This window comes from Amia ocellicauda, chromosome 18 (genome assembly GCF_036373705.1).
Source record: "Amia ocellicauda isolate fAmiCal2 chromosome 18, fAmiCal2.hap1, whole genome shotgun sequence".
NCBI classification, from domain to species: domain Eukaryota; kingdom Metazoa; phylum Chordata; class Actinopteri; order Amiiformes; family Amiidae; genus Amia; species Amia ocellicauda.
The window spans coordinates 21,492,442-21,514,360 of NC_089867.1; the positions used below are offsets into that span (position 1 = coordinate 21,492,442).

General features: G+C 42.2%; 1 protein-coding gene across 6 annotated transcripts in view; it reads right to left on the reverse strand.

Moving 5' to 3' along the window:
• Positions 1-7,447: 7,447 nt before the first annotated feature.
• The window catches only part of acot7 (acyl-CoA thioesterase 7), a 72,908-nt gene continuing 58,436 nt past the window's right edge, over positions 7,448-21,919 (reverse strand). For all 6 annotated transcript variants that reach the window (XM_066690785.1, XM_066690788.1, XM_066690786.1 and 3 more), the window contains exon 9: positions 7,448-7,893. In XM_066690785.1, coding sequence (XP_066546882.1) covers positions 7,795-7,893 — 99 coding nt within the window. In that variant the 3' untranslated portion in view covers positions 7,448-7,794. The remainder of the gene's footprint in view (positions 7,894-21,919) is intronic.

Consider the following 21,919-nt stretch of genomic DNA (forward strand, 5'->3'; position numbering starts at 1 on the left):
GTCAGTATATATATATATATTTAAATGATGAGCACATTTGTTCGTCTCTGACCTTTAATACAAATGAAATGAGAGAAAGTCAGGGCTTTGCTCTTTGTTGCACGGGGTGTAAAATGGTGATTACACATTAGGATGCACATTATAAGCTTGTTGATAAGATCATTTTTAGTAGTGTGTGCACATCATGAATTTGACATTTTTTTGACTCTGTATCACAGGGGCTACAACTGAGTTTTACTTGTCTGAGTAAAAAGTTATTTTTTGGCTCTTGCAGTGGGGTCTTTGCTCCATATTTTTGATCCAGCCCACCCTTTTTATGTGCATATTTGAACTACACTTTCTATGATTCCCATTTATGGTGTTTTGTAAGTTGCTCTGTTTCATTATACCCTGTAGGTTGTGGCCTTAGATACAAAAACAGAAACCAACCAAACCAATGAAAAAGAAAGGTAAAATCCTACAAAAGACCTATAGCTGTAGTATGTCTGCAAGCGTAGGAAAAGTAAAAGAAAGGATTCACCCTCCTCTGTCCCCAACACACGCTCGTAAGCATTCATTCAAGATCTAGTCTGTGGAACGAATTATGCACTTTTCTCATGGCTATAAAAATAGAATTCTTAAAATAAAACAACAACAAGAAAACACAAACACATATCAGACTATACATCGGGGAATCGCTGACTGCTGGATTACTCAGGATAAGCCCTTCAGCTTTACACCGTACAATAATCATCTCTGCATGATAGCAACCTACTGCTTCTTAGGAATATATTTAAATGTAACCAATTTATTATCATTATTATTATTATTATTATTATTATTATTATTATTATTATTTTTGTAGCACTTACAGGCACTTGTCATATTCAGAATTGTTTTATATCCCTTTCTGTACTATTATATCTGTTTATATATAGATATTAATTGTAGAACTGCTTGGAATGATTCATGTTTAACTTTCAATCAGTTTAAGCTGCATGGAATGTGGAAGCACTTTTCACCATCCAAAGAGCTGTGGGTCCGAATCACCAGCTCGGCACATGGAAGAATAGTATTGCTGTTTATTTGCAGGCTATTCTATCCCCAAATGTCTTGCGTGACAGCTAATTTAAATGGCACTCTCATGTCCTCAGTGTGTTGGCAAAATAATTGCTGTATATGTTTGCAGAAGAAATGTGTTCAAATATACCCATGATGCATTGCTTTTCCTGTCTGATCAAGGTGAATACACTTTGTGCTTGTTTTAACACATGGGTTGTGTGTTAGGAGCATCACAGGCACTGGTGTCTTAGTATTAACACACGGGCCACGCAAAATCTGAATCATTCAAGCACATCAGGTGTACAATTTCAAACACATCCATCTTTGAATCTGTCGCTTTCCCGCTTCAAAGAGGGGTATTGTGTGTTTTTTTTTATTATTATTATTTTTATTATTATTATTATTATTAATCTGTTTGTTTTTGAAAGTATCAATAAAGACCAGTCAGGTTTTGTCTCTTGTGTTTTCTTCCTCTCTGTAGTCTGCAATCGCTGGTGGGAAACTGCTGGGTCTCCCAAACCCGCCGTAGACAGCGCTCTGTAGGTGTAATGCAAACCCGTGTGTTTTCGGAAACAAGAATGGAACTGGATACCAAGAGGAAAGAGCTTTGATTTGCCTTCTTCCCCGGCTCTCCTTTACGCTTTTAGCATTTGGTGCTGAGAAACAGAAGAGAGAAGGAGGAGGGAGTAAAAAAGTCGAATGACAACAGAAACACTAAGAAAACGAGGCCTCTCATATTTACAGAATGGGGTTCAGTGACCTAGAACTAAAAAGTGACAGAAGAAATCCCAGCCCACTCGCTCTGCCAGCCCGGGGGCGCCTGGCTTCCTTCATCCTGACATCACAGGCGCTCAGGGGATTCCAGAGCCCCCCCACGCTCTGAGAATGTGCCCCCCTCGCCAGATCTTTCCTCTCACGCCAGCTCATTAAAAACGGCCAGTTCCCTTGCCTACCGCTTTTTCCTGGAAGGATTTAGTACAGGAAGAAACCTGATTTCTATTTGTTATTTGGTCTGGTCCTTGTCAACACGAAGCCACTTTATGATGACACAATTGTTGCAGTTTTTTGTAGCGAAACATCTGTTTAAGAAGACCCAGAGAGGAAATGATTGTAACGTCTTTTCTTGGTTGCTATGGCACAGCACTCGTTATGTGAGCGATCGTGACAGTTCATTACGACCTAGTCCGATCAATACATCTCATAGCTTTTGGACTTAGCTGTGGATTCAAACCTTCGATACAGCGGGCCAATTCCAAATCCAGCACTTGACGATGCTGTCCCATTGGAAAGCATCCAGAAGCCTTTAAAAAAGTCACCATCGGGAGAGGCTTAAGGCCAAACCCTTGCCATCATTATTTTACCCTCTCATAGGTGTCGTTATAAGAGGTCATTAATTACACCACCCCAAAAATGCCTGGCCGTGAAACTGAGGGGTTCACACCTTTGGGAGTTATCTCCATTACCTGTTGAAGCCCTTTTGACTATTCATAACGGCCATAATCGGTTCTGTGCTGTGGAGTATATAGGCGCTAACAGCTTAGTCTTATCGAAGGCAAGAACAGTCTGTTTCTTTCAGGATCGTCTCTTATTTTTCTTATGGGGCTCTAATGGGCCTCTCTCTGCCGCTAAGGATCATCCGTCTTGTGAATTGCTGTGGTCGAGACATCGCAGGACACACAGAATCAATGTAATTCCCCTCCTGGTGGTGATAAACACACAATGAGAGGGGCGCCCCGAAAGAAGCAGGTTGCACACCTAATTAAACACAGAGAGACGAATTAGTCCTTCCCTGTGATGTTGCGATCATGTGACCCAGGTCTCGACAACATGTCGTAAATCAGGAGCGCAACAGTGTGGGATATTTTACAAGGAAACTCAAAATACAACAAAGGCTAAATGACTAAGCGTTCCCCAATGTTTGATCCATCAGTAATCCTTTATTTCTGATTACCAAGAGGTGATTATTTTTGAGTTGCACACAGGATTGAAATTATTTCTTGAATAGCTGGACAGACATAATTGAACCGTACCAAGATTTGTAATATTTCCTCAACTAAACCCTTACTTACATTTTCGCAGTGCTTCATCAGGACAGCAATTTGAATTTCAGACTTTATTTTAAGGATATAAGTTTACTTTGGGCCTCTCTTTGCTTGTGAAGTGACTACAGCACAGCAACGAACCAGAAGAAAGCAGACTTTACAGAGTTTACGTGTTGCATAACGCCTCAACAGCAGAAAATGTTGATGAATGTAAACGCCTGGTGCAATTTAAATTTAAATTGCTTTTCTCCTGTGCACAATAGCGCAATGTGCTGCTTATTTGCTTCATTGGAGTTTTGCATAGCTCTGAGAAGATTAATGCAAAAAGAATGCAGTTTCAGAAAACAGGGAATTAAAATTTTAAACAATGCCTCCCAAACACATTTAACATAATCAGGGTCGGTTGTAAGCAGGCTCAGAAATGGTTGCCACGTTTGTGCGTAGGGTCATTAATTCACTCTTGTCCGTGGCGTTTTTTTTTTTTTCCTGTTTTCTATTTTTGGATCTCAGAGTACATTTTAGCTCTGGAATCTGTCTTTTATCTTCTTCTCGGCCTCATCGTATGAAGACACTAAGTGACAGGCTCGTCAGCTGTGCAAAAGCAAACCTAATTGGGTGTCTCACCTCCTCAAGGATCCGTGTGTTTCAGTCTCAGAACCTGCTTTACACGTCGACATCGGGACGTTTGACATCCTTTGAACTTTGGAGTTGAGCTTCCACCGTCCGATGTGCTCATTCTCGACAGATGACAGGCTGTGAAGAATAGAGATTCCAATTAAGAAGTTCTAATGAAATGCTCTTTATAAGTAGAAGCTGTAAATGAGCCTCATCAATGACAGCTGAATGTGAAGTTTTTGGTGCCTGGCTTCGTTCGGTGGAGTATTCCTCCATCCTCTGGGCTAACGTAGGAGGGATTTTCCCCCCCATCTGAAAAGTTATTAAAAAAAGGCCTCGACTAATACCGTGCCCTTACTCTGTACCCCCTAAGAGACGAGATCTGGCTTAGTGTGGTTAATAATCGAAAACGAGGCAAGGCTATGTGTTTGTCTTTCTTTTTAATACAATAGGATACCAGCGTTTACTCTGCTGTTTTTTACGCAGTGTCATCAGAGTTAAAAATAAATAAATACAACTTCACCTCATTAACTTTGATTCACATGTAGCTGCCCCAGTTTTGTATTTTTTGGCAATTTACTTTCCCGTCGTGGCACTCCGGAGCCTACCTTTGAAGTATTATACCACCCACTTATTGCTAATAGGGTGCAATTAGCGAGGCTGCTTCTATGAAAAATAAAATCAGTTAATTACGCAGCTTTTCAGAATAGCGATTTTTAAATGGTCTAGACTGTCAGCAAACATTGTTTAGTTCAGAGACAAGAGTGCAAATAGTGGATGCCTATTTCACATTCCATTAGGTTTCGTTTTGATCGGGATACGGCTGGTATTAATTACATCACTGTTGTGTCTTTTAATTTGCTGCTGCTCCAGAAAACAATTCGTCTGGAGTGTTGCAAGTCTCCTTATTACCCATATGTTTTCAACAATAGGCCTCTAGCCCGACCATAAATAACGCTGCAGGTTAAGTAATGTGGTTCAGCTTAAACAATGGAAAATAAAGGGTTGGATACAAATAGTTTTTCCATTATACACTCAAGGATTGTTTATTTTACACTGCCAGGCCAAGTTAATATGAAAGAAACATGTCACGATTTGTTTCCCAGCACCTCAGAGACTGTTGCTTGTTTGAAACGCCTGTTGATTGAGCATTCGAGTGGCATATCGGATACAACGCCTATTTGGGAGTTGATTTTGTGTTCCCCACTTATAAGTCAGACGAATAAAATGTTATAGTCACCTACAAGTCGGCGGGGGAGGAGCGGGGTGTCTCGGGGTAATGGAAACGAACGGCTTGTTTTGCTAAGAAAGTTATTATCTGCACAAGCTGCTTATAAATCAAGTCTCCAGACGTTGGAACAAAAAGGGATGACTTAATGAAATGCAATGTAAATATCAAGTGTCACCCTGCATAAACCTGTCAGTGGAGAGAGCTCACCAAATGATGGAGGCTGAGGGTCTAATGTAGCTGGAAATGGAGTTGGTATTAGCGGAGGTCAGGGTCAGAAAGCTGCTCTGATGAAGGATGGAGGCATCTGATCACCTCTGCCACCATCGCTCACAGCTGGTTTCAAACCACGGGGTGACATCATTCGACACATTTCAACACACATCCGAGCCGCAACACTGGGCCGTGGGAGACTGGTCACTGGGCTGTGAAATGGATGCGTAACAGTTGCTGGTTCCCAGTTTCATGCTTTGTAGTAGACAGTCTTTGTAAATGTCCCAAAAACGGATTACACACAAGTCCCCGGGGCTCCTGGCGTCGCGGGTGATCGTTTTTTTTGATGAAGTAGCCGTGATTGTGGTTATGGGACCCAAGGGATACCCAAGTGCGAAGTGCCAGCTGTATCCTTGGCTTCTTACTTCAAAGCTGCTGTGCCGGTTGAGTGGATAGGTTTTTTTTCTTTGGGCGCCGGCATTTTCCCTTGGACAGTAGTGCAAAACGCATCTGAGCCCTGGAAAGTGATTTCATCCTTGTTGTTTTGTCCAAGAGCATCAGTCTCTTCTGGACTTGAGTGAAGATTCTTTCGCCTCGCGTCCCTCAGCATGGTTTTGGTGTTTCTAGCACAATTAAAGGATCTCTCTCTCTCTCTCTCTCTCTCTCTGTCTTTTGAATGTTGTGTAACTTGACTGTGCTTCAGATCACCTTTAATACTACTCTGAAATACTGTCTGTCCTTTCTCCTCCGAGATCAGGTTGCTGCACAAATCTCACCCACGTTGCTGCGTCCGTCTGCAAAAATCTAGAGGAAACCTTGCCTGTCATCCATCTCAGTATTTGTGGCACATTAAAAACATCAACTACATAATTACAGTCCCCCAATTTCTCATATTGTCACCGTTATTATAAAAGTAAGCTGTACACAGTAAATCTAATATTTTAAATGCCTTCACTGGAGCACTTTAGCAATATCTCCAGGCTGGCCAAAATATCCATAGTTCCACCAAGGTTAATGAAAACAGAATTAATCTTTCAAAACTCAGTGGCAAGACGTTACTTTGTGCAAAGTCATCCGAATCCAGATATATTGCTGCATATTTTAAAGGTGGGCCTGTGAGTTGGAGAAGTACTCAGTTTATAATGGCCTCTTTGGCTGGAAGGTGGGTAGAAGACTCTGTATGCTAACACAACAAAAAGTACCAATCTTCCAAAGGTGGAAGAACAATCACACACTTCTCTACAAACCTCTGAGAGATTGTCACCGAGTGGGTTGTGTGACTTCCAAGCATTGAGTGACAGGTGCCGAGGCAGGTCCGTTATCGCGCTCGTGACTCAGTTTCAGACGTCTGCCAGTCGTGTCCAGCACACCGGAGTCTCTCGCTCAGTGGGGGCCAAGATTAGAAACATGGGGCCACATCAGGATAGACTGGGAAGGAGCCACTTCATGTGTCACATATAATCAACGTGTTCATTAAGGTTTAAGCGGCTCTAAAAATACTGTACAGATAGGTACATTACAGCGGGTTCTCACTTAAACACGAGCCTTTAATGTGTTAATAATCTTATCTTGCTAGACGCCCCTCGATTATTCCAGTGCTCAATTCAGGTCTCCCGTTGTGTTAGTACTGTGTCAGGTCTCTCAGATCACTCGGCGTAAACAATGCTGAAACAAGCTTTGATCTACGATACTTCATATAGCTGGACTACAACCTAATCTTTACGGGCAGATATTAACCCTCTCTGCCTGGTTTGTCATAGTGAAATGCCCCCAGATTAAGCGAAGTGCGAAGGATTCTTTATTTGTCAACGCCAAAAGGAGCTCCGCAGAAAGGAAACCCAGTTGCTAGATAGTACATAAATTGCACAAGCTGCTTATCGATGCCTGTTGCTGGATTTATGTCCGTGTGCAATACTTTACTGGGATGTCAGCAGGTAATCACTGGCAGCAATAATAAAAACACAGCACAGGAGGGAAAATACTAAAGTCCTGAATCGCTCGTGGATCGGCCTCTTTACATCATTGTTTGTGTCTCAGGAGGTTCCTACAGTCCAGGAGACAGCAGCCTTTATTTATTACAACTGATGCTCTGAATCCAGGCGCGCTCTCTCCATTTATTGCACTTCCATTCCCTTTGTTCACTGGGACGCACCTCGGTTGGGCACCAGTTTGCACAGGCGAATGCATTACGGATCTATTTGTTGGGGGCTTACTAGCTTTGGAAATATCCATCCATTCATCCTTAGAGCTTAACACAGCGGCCAGGGGACACGGGACACACTCCGAAAGCAAAACACAGACAGGGACGTCAGGTGCCTGGTAACTGGCAATATATGTTTATTTCATGGTGCATAATACAGACTTCATAATTCTTTGCACATAGTGATTCAAGCCTTTAAAAATAAAAATACTTTTTAAGATCGAACAAGAATAAGCATTTAGTTTTCCCTCTTAAATACACATTTAAATGCTTTGGTATGCAGCACTGAAACATAAATAAGGACAATGCAATTCAAGTAGAGTCGAAAGGGCACTCCCTGCACTAAGTTTGTTTGCTAATCACGAATCATGGGTTTTCTTCTAAGGTTTTGAACGGTTATACTGTGTCTACTCGGGGTTATTTGTCACGTGACATCGTGGGGTTCCGGTCAAAGGTCATTGCTGACGTTCCTTCTCTGCCTGTCTCTTGGCCTTGTTCTGCAGGTAGCGGACTTTGCCTTCTTCGAAACGTTTCTTCTCCTCCTCGTTTTCAAGCTGTGAAAATAGAACATCAAAAATGAACAACAGTGAAGCTAAATGTGAATAGCAGTATAACAGAATCTAGTACATTTAAATACCAAATAATAGATTTAAAAAAAAAAACCTGTAGAATCTTGGACTGATGATGTTGGTATTGATACATTTGGGAATGAGTGAAAACAATACACAATACAAAATACAGTTTGTTTTTGGACAGAGAATCTTAATTTCCCTTGATAAAACAGCTGTCTTAATGAGCTGAGATATCGAACCCCAAATGAAAAACAAAGCCTCAGTGTGTCAACTCGATCAAGATCCCTCCGAGAGACACCAGTACGAGACGCACCCCGTTTTGCATTATTAGCACCAAGAGACAGTTTTTACTTTTCTCCCACCTGTACAGTCTCCTAAAAACCCAGCTGCGAAAATACGGGGAAAAAAAAGCAGATGACAGTTGCCTTCAGTTTCGTTTCAGTGCCGTTGAAACCGATGCCACTTGCCTGTTGTTAATTAAAACCAGTGAAGTCTCTGGAGAGGTAATAATGGCATAGGTGTGGCATGGATGTCAACAGTCCTTTTGTGTACAGCTGGCACAGAATTTGGGTTGTTTGTTGACACTGCACATCTCACAATGGGCCACAAAACAGAGCACTAACATACTTAGAGGAGTATTGAGAGGGGAAAACAAATCCCCTCAGTGCTGCCACGAGAAACAGAATGATCCTGGCACTGCGTATATTACAGGGTAGTATACTACCGCTTCCCTCGCTGATAGGAGGAGAGGTGTTTGGGGATAAACAGGGGCCCTACTGTCAGTGTCCGCCCCCGCCGAGGATCTCCTCCTGTCACCTCCCCCGCCGGCGCACCGCCCTCTCTCCGTCTTGCACGGGGGCCTGGCAATGGAGTGCTCACATCAGCACGGAAGGCCTTAATTGACGGCGGCAAACGGCGCTCCCGAGCCGTTTGATGCGCCAGCCGCCTCTGTACCCGGGCTCCCGCTGCCTTTGTTTTACCCGAGCCTCTGCACGGCGCTGGCCCGGGCTCCCCGGCCCACTCGGCAGTGAGTAAGGCTCCTTAGTCATCACCCACATCAGCTCCGTTTCGCTCCATTAAGAGTTGCTGTGTGTGGGGGGGGCTCCCCAGATAATGAACAGCGCTCAGCCACCCTCTGTGTGGGGGGATGAAGAACAGGCTCCTGTCTAACAGATACACACTGGGATATGTAGCATCCTTTGTGTGCCACATGTGCTCTGCAGCTACACTGACGTTGGTGAAAAACATCTTATTATACTGAACTGATGGAGGGCTGGGGCATTCTTTTAGATCCACCAGGTGAAGTTCCATGATCGATTGGAACATCTGGAAGTTTATTAGGTGGAGCTGAATGACATGTGAACTTTGAGAACTCTTACAGACCATAGGGAGTGGAGCTCTGTACCCTCAGCCAGTGGACGTCATCTGAAGCCGAGATAAATGCGCACCAGCTCAATCAGCGAGCGCCGTTCAAGACCGGCGTCATCAGCGGCTGAGAAAGCCGCGCACAGTGGTCCGCATGAGCGAACAGATTTAGAAAACAAGGTACAGTGACAAAGACAATTAACCGCGTAGAAGCCGAGAGGTACGCATGCCTGCCAGCCAGCAGAGGTTAAATATCAGGAAATTGATTGCGGGAAACGGTTGAATAGGGGCTAATTGAGTCCAAGCAGGGTGTAGAACTTAATGTTTATGCATGCTAACACAAGGTGAAGGCAGATTATTATTCATTTGTTAGCCGACCAGTGAGTGTGCAGCCCTGGTGACCTTGAAGAAACTCCTTCCTGGGTCAACATCATTCTGCATAATGAGCACTTCCACCGCAGAGAGCAGTTTTTGACAGAAAGAAAAAAAAAAGTATAATATCCGTAACAATCTCAGGCTTGAATAAATTGAATTAAGCTTAAGGGAATGAAGCAGAACAGTGAGACCACAAGTGGAAGGGAGCCAAACTGATTAGAAATGTTATTATGTGAATTGTGTTGGGAAAGAATTAGGAAGGCAAAATGAATAATATCAACTGGAGGGAAGGTGCATTGGACAGCATCACTGTTGGCAATACCAGGATGGCGGCATATTGATTTCTGAAAGAACAGAAACTATGCCAGGAGGAAAAGGAACTTTAATTTCAGAAAAATCGAAGATGGCACAACAGATTGCGTTGATTAATTATTTATAACGTTCCATCAAAGCAGAAAGCAGAACGCTGATTGGCTTTCAACATTATTAAGAGCCGCAACTTCAATCGGGTTGAGAACAACTGGAGAATAATTCTTCCTAAGAGGCACACGGAAACCTAAAACATTTCAAGAACTTGACTAAGAAAAAAAGTAGAACACTTTTAAATTCCCCTCACTGATATCCACAGAAACACCCTCGTCAACGTTATCTCTTTACCCTTTTGTTCAGAAGCCGATTGAGAGACTTTTTCGGTGTCGATTATTTATTTGCGTAATGTTTTCACACATATCCAACTACAATCCAGCTTTTCTCACATATACTTCCCTGAGTGGCAGCAAAGGGGTTAAATCCCATGTAGTAGCAAAAGGATTAAGCAAAGTCGGGTACAATGTAGGAGTACAGGATAGAAACAGTTGAGTTTATATAAAGCAGTAACCCTGTTAACGGAGGGAGGCATCAGAGATTGATGTCCAATGATGAGCCCAATCCACATTCTTGTTAACCCCCAACCACGCACACATCTATTTCAATCCTCTTATGAGATGGTGTAGCATTTGACCACGTGGATCAGACCAAAGACGTTAGTTTTGAATGTGATGTTGGATTGAACCAGTCACTGTATGACGTACTATATATAATATATCACAAACAGTCTCTTATACCAATAATAATGTAGGAATCTGAGTTTCCTGGACAGATCGGTGGATTAGACCTGTGAAAAGCGGCAGAGTGGGTACAAGGTTTTAAATACAATTTGTTTCAAGAAACTGTGCTAAGTAACCGTCTGCCACGCAGTCTGGACCGAACTCCAAGCACCAGGCGTCCCCGGACTAAGATCCCCACCCCTGTTGTACTCTGCAAAATCCGCCTTGTCTTGTTTGTCACATTTCTCCCCTGCCCTCCCAGGCAAATACCAAAATAATTAAATAAACGAAGAACTCTCCCGAGTGGCTATTCTTTAATTAATCTAACAGCATCCTGCAGAGCACGATAATCTCTCACCCCAAACCCCATGGGCCGACCAGCTTCTTAATTACGGAGATCACACAGGCAGCCATGCTTGGGAATCAAGGGGCGTCTTTGGGCAGCAACGAGGACAATTAAAACACATCACTGTGTTAACGGCGGCTGTGCAACATCACTGCTTGCTTTTGGGGTAGTTTTATAGATCTTGGACTCAAAATGTTTGAGATAATGGACCAAAATCATGAATGGGTTCCAGACAATTCGTACACTACATTAGGGACAGACCAAGAAGCATCAGCCACTGGAGTTAGTTATTATGGATACACAATATATAGGATGGTCCTTCTTGTGTGTATGATGTCAGCAATGACACATCATGAATTGGGGAAAAGAATTTGCTTCAATTGGTGAAAAAAGCGGTTAAATCCTTAGATGAGAGCTTGGCTGACAAAAATAGAGAACTCTCCCTTCAATACGGAAAAAAAAATGTGCCTGTAAGAGCTAATCAACACCTCCTAAACCGAGAATGCGCTCTGGCCGACAGAATATCCCCCCCTTGGCGAGAAGGTGTAGAAGAAGCCTGTAAAATGTATTTGTTTCTTTGTGGGAAAGTGGGTGACACAATGGGCTCTCCACAGAAGAATTACTGTATGACTTTCTGCCTTCCAGACAACCACGATATTGATTTAATATCCAAAATGTACTATGCACAGCAAATGGGACCGGCCGCGTAACAAAGGGTGACAGGACTGCTGAGTAAATAGGAGTTTTTTTAAGTAAATGGATGGTGTTCTGCTCCAGTATTTTTCAGCAAAGACACGCTGCAAAAGGGCTAAATTGTCCTACTAATTTAACATTTCAAACCTTGCTGGTGCCGTGGATGCTGTGCACCTTTTGCCGAGAGTGATTTAATGTGATTTACGCCTATTCTGAAGATTGCAGAAAGCAGAAAGGGCTTGCTGGCTTTTCAAAAGAATGGAATTCAAATTACCTTACATTTTCGTTTCTTTCTTTAAAATAAATGAAGAATATATATTTTTTTGGTCTAATATAGTTCGGAAGATGTTGAGTGCTTGTTCGATTTTGATCTGAATTGAAATGTAAACAAACAAACAAAACAAATGTCAAATAACCTTCCAATAAATGCAAGGACATGCATCCAACCAAGAAACACGAAATGAGACGCGGTGTTATTTAATACACAGCAATGAAGGCTGAAATAGCGCGAGGTGGTTTAAGATTACTATCTGAAATGTAAATTTTGACATATGAGCCGGAAGTCAGTTTCTATTTTAGGAATGAGGGAGACTATGAATGAAACAGGAGCTTGGATTAGAAAGGAGAGCGATTAGAAAGAAAAATATCTTCTAAAAATACAATATTTCAAGTTGAGTGAAAGTGAATCTCCCTTGCGTCGTCAGCAGGTTAGCGGAGGGACGGTGACGTAGGCCTGGAATATCACTGCGGCCCATGCTGGCATCAGTGCTGTGCGATGGATGTTTTAAAAGATCGATGAAAACACAGTCTACAACACAGTACACACATCGGAACACACACAAACCCGTTTCAAGATCACTTTGCAGAGAAAACGGATTGAAATGCAGTAGTTCTTGTATGTTGTCAGTGTTTCTGCGATCGCCAATTATGCCCCAATTCAGTCCACCATCCAACTGGGTTCATGTTCTAGGTTTATCATCGCGTCACGGTCCGTTCATGGACTGGTGGACAGGGGGAGAGAAATTTAAATGCGTCCGGGAAAAACGCGGAGAAGTAAGGCATGCGAGTCCCCATTTTGAATGGGAGTGGGTGGCTAGCACGAAAAAGAGCAGCGGAGAGGATTGTTACTGCGATGATGTCTCAATTAGCCCTTGGCACTGAGCTCTTTGTGACTGCTCTGCAGCCCGCCTCGATTCTAGATAATAGAAAATTGTCACAATGTCATTCGAGGAAAACCCTTAAAAAGGGGGGGAGGAAGTGACAGAATCGCAGTAATAAAGCTACAGCAGAGCGCGGGGTGTGGGCTTCCACGGGCCGGACAGGAAGCATCATCGGAGGGTAGAAATTAGCGATAAATAATCCAGTGGTTCTAATGTAGAGGTCTTCACACATTTGACAGTGAGAAATAACGTACCTTACCCCCAGATGAGGGGTTTTCACACCAAATGCTCGACGTTACATCCAATAAGGTTTATCATAACAAAACACACTATAAATAGAAATGTGCACTCAAGGTTAAGATATGTGATGAAAGGTCAGTTGTGAGTGTGTTCGCCTCTTCGCTGAAGGCAGGAATGTATTTTTTTTCCCTCTTAGGCTTTTCAGAGATGATAAGATAAGAAGAATATTATTCCAGGTCTGAAGGGAATGTCCTACTGAGAGACTGAGGACCTGAACCTTTTCACCCTGGAACAGAGGAGACTACGTGGGGACTTGATCCAAGTCTTCAAGATCATGAAAGGCATCGACCACATCAAACCAGAGGAGCTTTTCCAGATCAGCAGGGACACACGCACCCGGGGACACAAATGCAAATTGGGCGTCAAGGCATTCAAGAAAACAGGAGCCACTTCTTCACACAGAGAGGCGTCACAATCTGAACAAACTCCCCAGCGATGTGGCTGAAGAGACAATTTGGGAACATTCAAAAACAGACTGGAGAGGATCCTTGATCACTTAGTTATTAATGGATACCAAATGAGCATAATGGGGCGAATGGCCTCTTCTCGATTGGACACTTTCTTATTCTCTTTTGAAGCCAAAAGTTATGAGAGGGACTGATATTGGAACAGAAATTCAAAAACAAGGTCTTAATAGCTATAGAGGGTTTTTCTTTTCTTTTGATCTTCCCCACCCCACCTGTCCACTGTCATTGACCGGTCATTCTCTCTTGTTTTTTAAAGAATTCGTATATATATGTTTGTAATTAGGTGGATTAGGCAGGCCCTGCTGAGAATGGGGGAAAAAAGTGATGCCAGCATAACTACTAATGATGCACTTTTACCGCTTTACAACACAGGGAGTGGGTGGAAGGAAAACATGCTTATTAAATGAGGGGAGCTGGAAAAACAGCATTAATTACGTGCACCTGCCACCGTAGCTGCGAACGCAGTCGGACAGGGCTGAGCTACTCACCTGTGGGGAGAGATTATTACCGCACACCTGTTCTCCGGGTCCAGGCAGGCGCTCAGATCATTAACCCTGCAATCAGCGCAGCGAGGGGCCGACATCCAGCGGGCCTAAGGGCTGGCCAACGACCGGCTCTTTGTCTCGGTGAAACTCCGCCCATTGTGGTGCTTTCATTCTATCTGAGCTACAGAAATGTCTGCATATCTATCCATCTATCTATCTACCCATCAGATTGAATAGCATTGTCCTCCTAAACAACGTCAAATTTATAACTGAATGAGAAGTCGTTTCGGCAGAAATCAGCGTTTCTTGTGACACATTCACGCAGTGTTGTGGACCGGGGTGTTTCCACTGTAGGAAGCAGACTTTCTCAGATCGATTTGTGATGATTCTAGCAGGCCTGTCTCTCTCTCCGTACAAAAACAGAGCCATTAAATCACTTGAGAGTGTTGAAAATACATCATGTGGGATCTGTTTAAAAAGGCTATTTTGTATTCTGTGCCGATTGTAATTTCAGAATGAATAATTTTTTTTTTTCACTCCCTCTCCATCTCTTCTACTTTTTTGTATGAATTTTAAGTAGAAAAGGGAATACAATAGAATGATCATATGTGTGTTGTGTGAATAATTCATAGGTAGTCAGCGAACACAACGAGCCGACGTCTACTCTGCGCATTTCACACCGAGGCCTCGGCAAATCAGAACAAACTGCAAATTGCAAACCTGTTCCCCAGCGTGTTTTAATTCATCATCAGGAGCCACTTCTACTGCTTATCATAAAAACAACATCGTGATTCGTGAGTAGGTCACAGCTTTGGTTTCGTCCAGGCCAAAGACTCCATATTTGTCCCATTAAACACAGCTGAAGAGTGTCGTAAACATTCAAATGTCACAGTTTAGCTGTCCATCTAAAACTAACAAATTAAATGGGATAGGGGTTTATTTTGATAATAAATTGTACTGCGAGTGGCAGTGGCTATCAGATACAATAATCCGCCTTCCTTCTCTCTATCCATTCCCCTTTCTGTCCCCTTTTTAGTCTTTCCTTTGTTACTAACAATATAAGTACTGTGTCTGTATGATTTAAATTCATTCTTTACTGATTCCTGAGAGATGAACCAACCTGTTACCTGCAGATTTGCCCTGACCTTGCGTTTTAAGTTGTCAAGCTCTGCACTCTCATACTTCCAATATGAAACAAAATAATAGAGACTAAAGGACTAGACCAAATCAAAACTTTGACCTCCCTGTGATTCACAAGGTACAAATATGTACCCTATCATGTTTTAATTTAGTGTTGGAAAGCATTCTATACTACTCATAAATCAAAATGCGAGACGGACAACTTCGTGATTTGCGATTTGTGAGGATTCAAAGTTTTGATTTAGTCTGGCCCTAACTATTAAATTATAAATAGCATTCCTCTCATATTTCCCATTTCCAGAAACAAATTATGAAGCAAAACATCCATTCCCAAGACTTGAAATGGAAAGGCAGAAAGCTGAAAGGGCTTTATGTATATATATTTATCTGAAATGGTTATTCAGATATTTAATTCCCTTAGAGCTGATCTACTGGTTATTTCCATGCAAGTAAACTCATAGAGGGCTGAAGTTCATATTGTCCTGCATTACATGTACGGAGACGGAAGAGGAAAATAAAATAAACCCTGAGCCGTTTTCATACTGCAGAGAATTTTGCCCAAACCTAGATCATACATATTGCATGTATGTTTAAAGGGATTTGAACACATTAGACATTTTGAAGCTGTGATTAAGCAAGACGATATTCCTTTTAAACACTTATTTTCTTACAGGGACCGCAGTTAGGATAATAAAAAATGGACGATTATCGTAAATGCAGTGCAGAGCGCGAACTAAAGGGATCGCTTGAATCCTATTGATGGATGTGTTGTGTTATTTATCCTACAGTCTGCTCCGTATGCTTTTTTTTTCCCTCCTCCATGCAATCTCAAACGATAATCCCGGTACTTGATGGGGACTTATTGTTTCCCAGAGGCCTATTCCTTCCAGTCAATGGAAATCAAGTAATTGCGATTGGTAGTTGCGTCCAAGCTTTGATTTAATCCGGTTAATAGTCTCAGCACTGCTCTGAAGTGATGTATAATACACGAACGCTTGCAGTCTAGTGGCACCTGGCCTGCTATGACAGCAGAGGAGCCCGGCGAAGCATTACTCGAGGCACACGACTGGTAGACCAGGCTTCACGCTGGCTCACATTCACAGCCCTGCAAGAGCTGCTGCAAATCTGAAGCCAGGAGACGTCTGGGAGTGAATGTAATTTCAAAAGGGCTACGAAGGACTTTTTCCCGTTAGTTTAGTTGACTAACTATCTGCTGCCGACTATTAAAATATCCCTCTTGATTTCAATTAGTGCCTCGGCTGGACTGAATTAGAAGGACTCTTTTTTTTTCCCCAGTTTCTTTGGCTTTTTCCTTTTTATGTTTTTCTGGCTGACATTCCCCTCTAGGAAACAAATATGTATAGATCGAATTTTCTGCCTGTCTGGGTTTAAAAAAATAAACCAGATTGAGTAATAGAATAACTGTCAGTAAAGTTCTGGGTTTGATACAGCAGCTGAGCTTTCTCTGGTACTTTAGCAGCATATATGTATTAATATAAGTCATTTTATTTTGGTAAACAAAACTATTCTGTTTTTTGGCTGTGAATATCCATCAATTTGAGGCTTTCTGAAACTGTTAAATTAACTCTATGTCTTGCATAATTTTGTCTTGATGATCATCTTGTTAGCTACAGACTTTTGATCTACTTTTTTTACTTTTAAGTGTCTTCATAATTAATATGATGATTATTTATAATTGTTCATATTCAATTAATTAACAAATCACACTAGTAACTGGTTTCTCAAACGGTAAAACAGTATAACAGACTATTTGAAAACTAATATCAGTTCATTTATGTCTCCTGCATTTAAAAAGTGCAGGGTTTTCACTTGAGCGATACTCTGCTGGATTTTCATTGCTGGCAATTATTGCATAGCTATTGAAACGTGTTCCTTGAAAGGCGAATCTGAACTCCAATTGTGATATAATGATTGGCATTAAGTGTGCTTTAAATTCCACTCTAGACTTTGTCAATCATGTTCTGTGAACACAGGTGACTTTTCACAATTTACTTCTAATAAATCAGTAACAGTCTCAGACGTGCCTACAGCTGAGACACAGGACTTTGTTTTGTTAGTTTTCGCTTTCCCCCCGAAAAAATCTGAATCTGATGGTCAAAGTGGCACAGCCATGAGTTTCTGGAGAAAGAAAAGTCTGCTAAGAGTGTGAAAGCTCTTCGAACAATTCTCTTGAACTCCTAGGTAAAATTTTTTGCTTACACCTTTGTTTTAAATCAAAGGCACATCCAGCGCAGTGAAAAATAACTGCACGCCTGTTCCGTCCGCCGGATGCTGCATCATCAAAAACAACACAAACACTTGGTAACCGCCTCGTTAATCCAACACAATCATACACAACCATATACAACCATACACAGTGCTCAAAGCCATAGCTGAGCCTCAGAAGAGCCATGCGCCGAGCGATGGGTGTTAACAGCTACAGACGGGCAGAGGAGAGCTCCGGGTGACGTAACCAGCTTCGACAGCAACTCGGCCCACGAATTTCCAGAGGGGGCTTCTGTCTCGGCCTTCCCGTTTCCACAAGCAGCCAATCACAGTGGAGGTGCCAGAGTCTGAACAGCAGCCCTAAATAAGTAACAGGTAATTTAAAATTCCCATGTGGCAGCTGCCATTTGATTGGCATGGCTCTCTTTGTAACTCGTTTAATGCTTTCCCCCCGTCGCCAAAGTACAGAGCCTTCTCCGCAGGCAGGAATAGATTGTCTACAGCAGCACAATAAAGCCTCGGATTAAATAGACGGGCGACTTGGTAAATTCTTACCTGGCGTCCCAAATCAAAACGAGCGAGGTTGTCATCAGTAATTTGTCAAGGCTGTTGGAGAAATGTATCCCTAACACGTTTTATTCAGCAGCTTCTCAACTGAGGGAGTATGTTGTGTGCTGGAGGTATGGCGGCTGTCAGGACGTGTGCTTTGACAGAGTCACCCTGCACAGGTCAAGCCTGCCAGACCTGTTAACCGCTGACCACAAAGTTGCCGTAGAAGAAGATAAGACTTTAATTTTCACAGCTGGTTCAAATGCAATGCTAATGACTTGTGTCTCAGTCTTTAGTTTCCGCCAGGATGAATGCATTGATGTCCTTAGATTGTATGAAAAGCTCAGCAGTGCCAAATCTAAATCGTTCCTGTACAGACATTTGTTCCCCGATTCAGGAAAAAAAACTATAGTATGAATAGTATTATTGTCAGAAAGTGGCAGGTGAGCTTGAAAAAGATTTCCTTTGCCTGACAGTACTGAAAAGGGCAAATGTGTTGTTGAGGGGCCCTGATTATTCACTGTCAGTGTAATAAAACAAGCAGGAGCCGCCTGGACCCCAGAGGATTGAATAGCAGAGTATAATTCTCATTACTGCCCCCTTCAGACACTGTGAAGAAATGCAAAACATAACACTGGTAAATCTATACAGCTAGTAAATCTCGGTCCCATTTGACTGTTTTAGTGTGTATGAGCATTATTAATTATTGATATATTGTTATAGGTTATTACATGTTGTCTAACTGATTCTGAAGCATGTTTGTATCATTTATGTTCCTTTAATTGATAACTAGGAATGGCATCAGGAAGCCTTTTTTCCTTTCAAAGACAGAGTATTTCAACCCCTCGGTGATGGAAACAAGAATACGGTAAAAACTAAAACGAGATAGCAAATACTGGAACTCCAATCATAATAAAAAACGGTATTAATTCCGGGAGGGCAATTTTCATAATTGAAATGAATCATCTATCGATCTAAGCTGATTTTAAGGTATTGCTTTCCTAACTTCCTCACTAAGGCAGGACAGACGAATGCTGGTGGGGAGATCTGTACACGCGTGTGTGTGTGAGACGCCAGGTTTCACCAGAGACGTTTAACCCCTTAAGGTCCCGGAACAAAAACTAAAAAAGATCCAAAAATAAACATGCATTTGATGCCATGGCAACCCAAGTTGTGTTGCGGCTCTGGGGGAAGGGGTGATCTCTGTGCCGAGATTATCTTTCCCCAAAAGACTCAATGTCCTTTTTATGTTTTTCTTTCCTTCATCCCTATTGTATTATCATTATATTCGTGACAATGTACAGATATTCAATGGCAGTCAGATGACCTTCTCCTGGTGACGTACACTGGCTCCCTCTCTAGCAATCTTCCCTTTATATTTGTCCATTACGTTGATTTACATCTTGTTGAAGGGTAACAGAGATGCAGTACAATCCCCCTCCCCTCGTTGCTGCCCCCCCAGCACACTGCAGACAGCCGCAGCCAATCCCAACCCCCCACCCCCCCACTGCCTCTGAGCTAAAACGGGAGTTTCTAAAAATAGACACGAAACAGAGATTTTTCACATGAGTGAAAATCACCTGAAGTCAAAAAATAGAATCCACTGGGCTGTCAATACGCTATTTATACACTTGAAAGATTCTATTCCAGGAAATAGTATGACAAGGGATAGAATCGTTCGTGCTATTTTTACTGCGCTTATCTTCAGCTCACGGAACCTTAAGGGAAAGCTAATCAAACGAACAATGATATTTTGCATAGCAACATTGAAACGTATAGATACATATTTTGATGGATATATCTTGTGACAGTATTTTATATACTGCAGAATACATCCCACACAAATGACATCATGCTGTCCCGAAATGCTTTGCTTTTTCTTGAATACTTGGGATCTGTCTCACTAACATAAGGGCTGCACTCAATGGATATCTGACTACAATGATGAAAAGGGCCTAATCTATGAACTAAACTATAATGGCCTAGCTTAGGACTTTCAATTAAAACTAATTAAAATACCCTGGCATGTCCTGAGTGATAGTCTGATACGCCGGTTTGCCTCACCAAAACAACAAAAAACTACAGAAAAAAACACCCCAATTGAACTAAACGATCTGCTGAGGGGACAGTTTTACCAGCACATTTAATTCCCAAAGGGCCAACTCGCAATTAAATGATTAGTACAATATTTATACCTTTTAATTTACCTCACTTGCAACCCTGTTAAAATACACAATAAAATGTCATGTTTTCCGTATGCACCACCGAACGGTAAATATTGCTGGAAAAAACGAAAAAATAATCGATGGATTACCAAGACACTGCAAGTGCTTATAGTGAAACCTTAAAAACACAGATCTGAGTGAGTGTGGTGCAATGCATAGTGAAGTTAGTGCTCCAAACATCAGGCAATGCAAACAACTGTAGAGGAGCACGGTGATCCCACGTACAGCGGGCTTCATCGAGACGCGTCTCACCGCTGCTCTTCTGCTCTGTTTGTCTGCAACGCACCATCGCAGCACTGCCAGCTAACCCACTTGCATTTCTTTTTATAGCCTTCTCTGAATAATTAAAGCAGATGGGCCTATTTTTACACGGCTTTAAAATCATGTGCGCCGCAATTACAATCATGCTCGAGATTGTGATTGTGTCCCCTTTAAATTAATAAGCCCTAATTAAATTAAACCAAAAAAAACATTAAATATAATCTCGTGCTTGCATAATGGGTGGCGCTCGATTCTTATGGGATGGAAGCCATGGAGGGAGATATCTGGTGGGAAACTAAAAATGATGTTTTATCATTTGAAAGCGGCTCCTTGCAGCACTCTGTCGTACTTGTGAGTCTTCAGTCACCACAGGGCCCATAGGGACACTACACTAGTTACAGTTGAGGAAATGTACCTAACGTACTGCATTGCATGCAGTTGTGCCCATGGAGCGCAATGGAGTTATATCTGGCTGCGTTCGTTCTCATCCGAAGAGTCCAATTTATCTTCGTGCTGTGTTGTCCTCAAACATATCAATGGCTCCGCGCATTAATAACAATTGAATGGGCCTTCATTTCTTCGTCATATCATTACATGCTGTTTTATTTTATAGCAAAAACATAGTGGAAAAAACATTGGTTAAACAAGAAGGGGAGACCCTGGTTTTATTTGTCCATTTAATTAAACTCTGCGTTTCCTAAACTATAGTTAATTATCACCAAGGGTTGGTACAACAGTTTTAACAGCATGCCTGTAGTTTTTTATTCCTGATATATACAGTGTAGTCATATTCACTCTGCGTCCATTCGTCCTGTGCTTCTCTCTCTAAACTACCCTGCTGTGGACGTGCCTCAGGTGGCGTGGCTCCAGCTGCTGCAAGAAACGTCGCGCAGACAGCAGCCCGGAGGTGCCTCCACTGCCGGGACACGGGCCAGCGTGTTGAGAGGAAGCTTGCAGGACTTACATAGGGGGAAGACGTTGAAAATTAACCACCATGTTACACTACAAAGGGGCAAACGCAGAATTCAAAACACAAAGGGAATCATTTAACAGCTGCAATCCTTGTTTTTATTTCTGTTGCGGGCGCTTTGACAAGCAAAAAAATATATATAATGAGCAAAACATAGGAAATAAAGCCGCTTTATCATGCATCTTTCCACATGAGTTTCTTTCTTCATGGAAATAAGCCCTCCACCAACGACCGCACTGATAATTCTTGTTTTGTTTGTTTTCATCGTGAGTACTGATCAGGTGAATAACACTTAACGCCAGCCTGTCAGGAGTTAACCACAATCAGAGGCTCTTTTAACACCTGGATGCAATTTGCAATG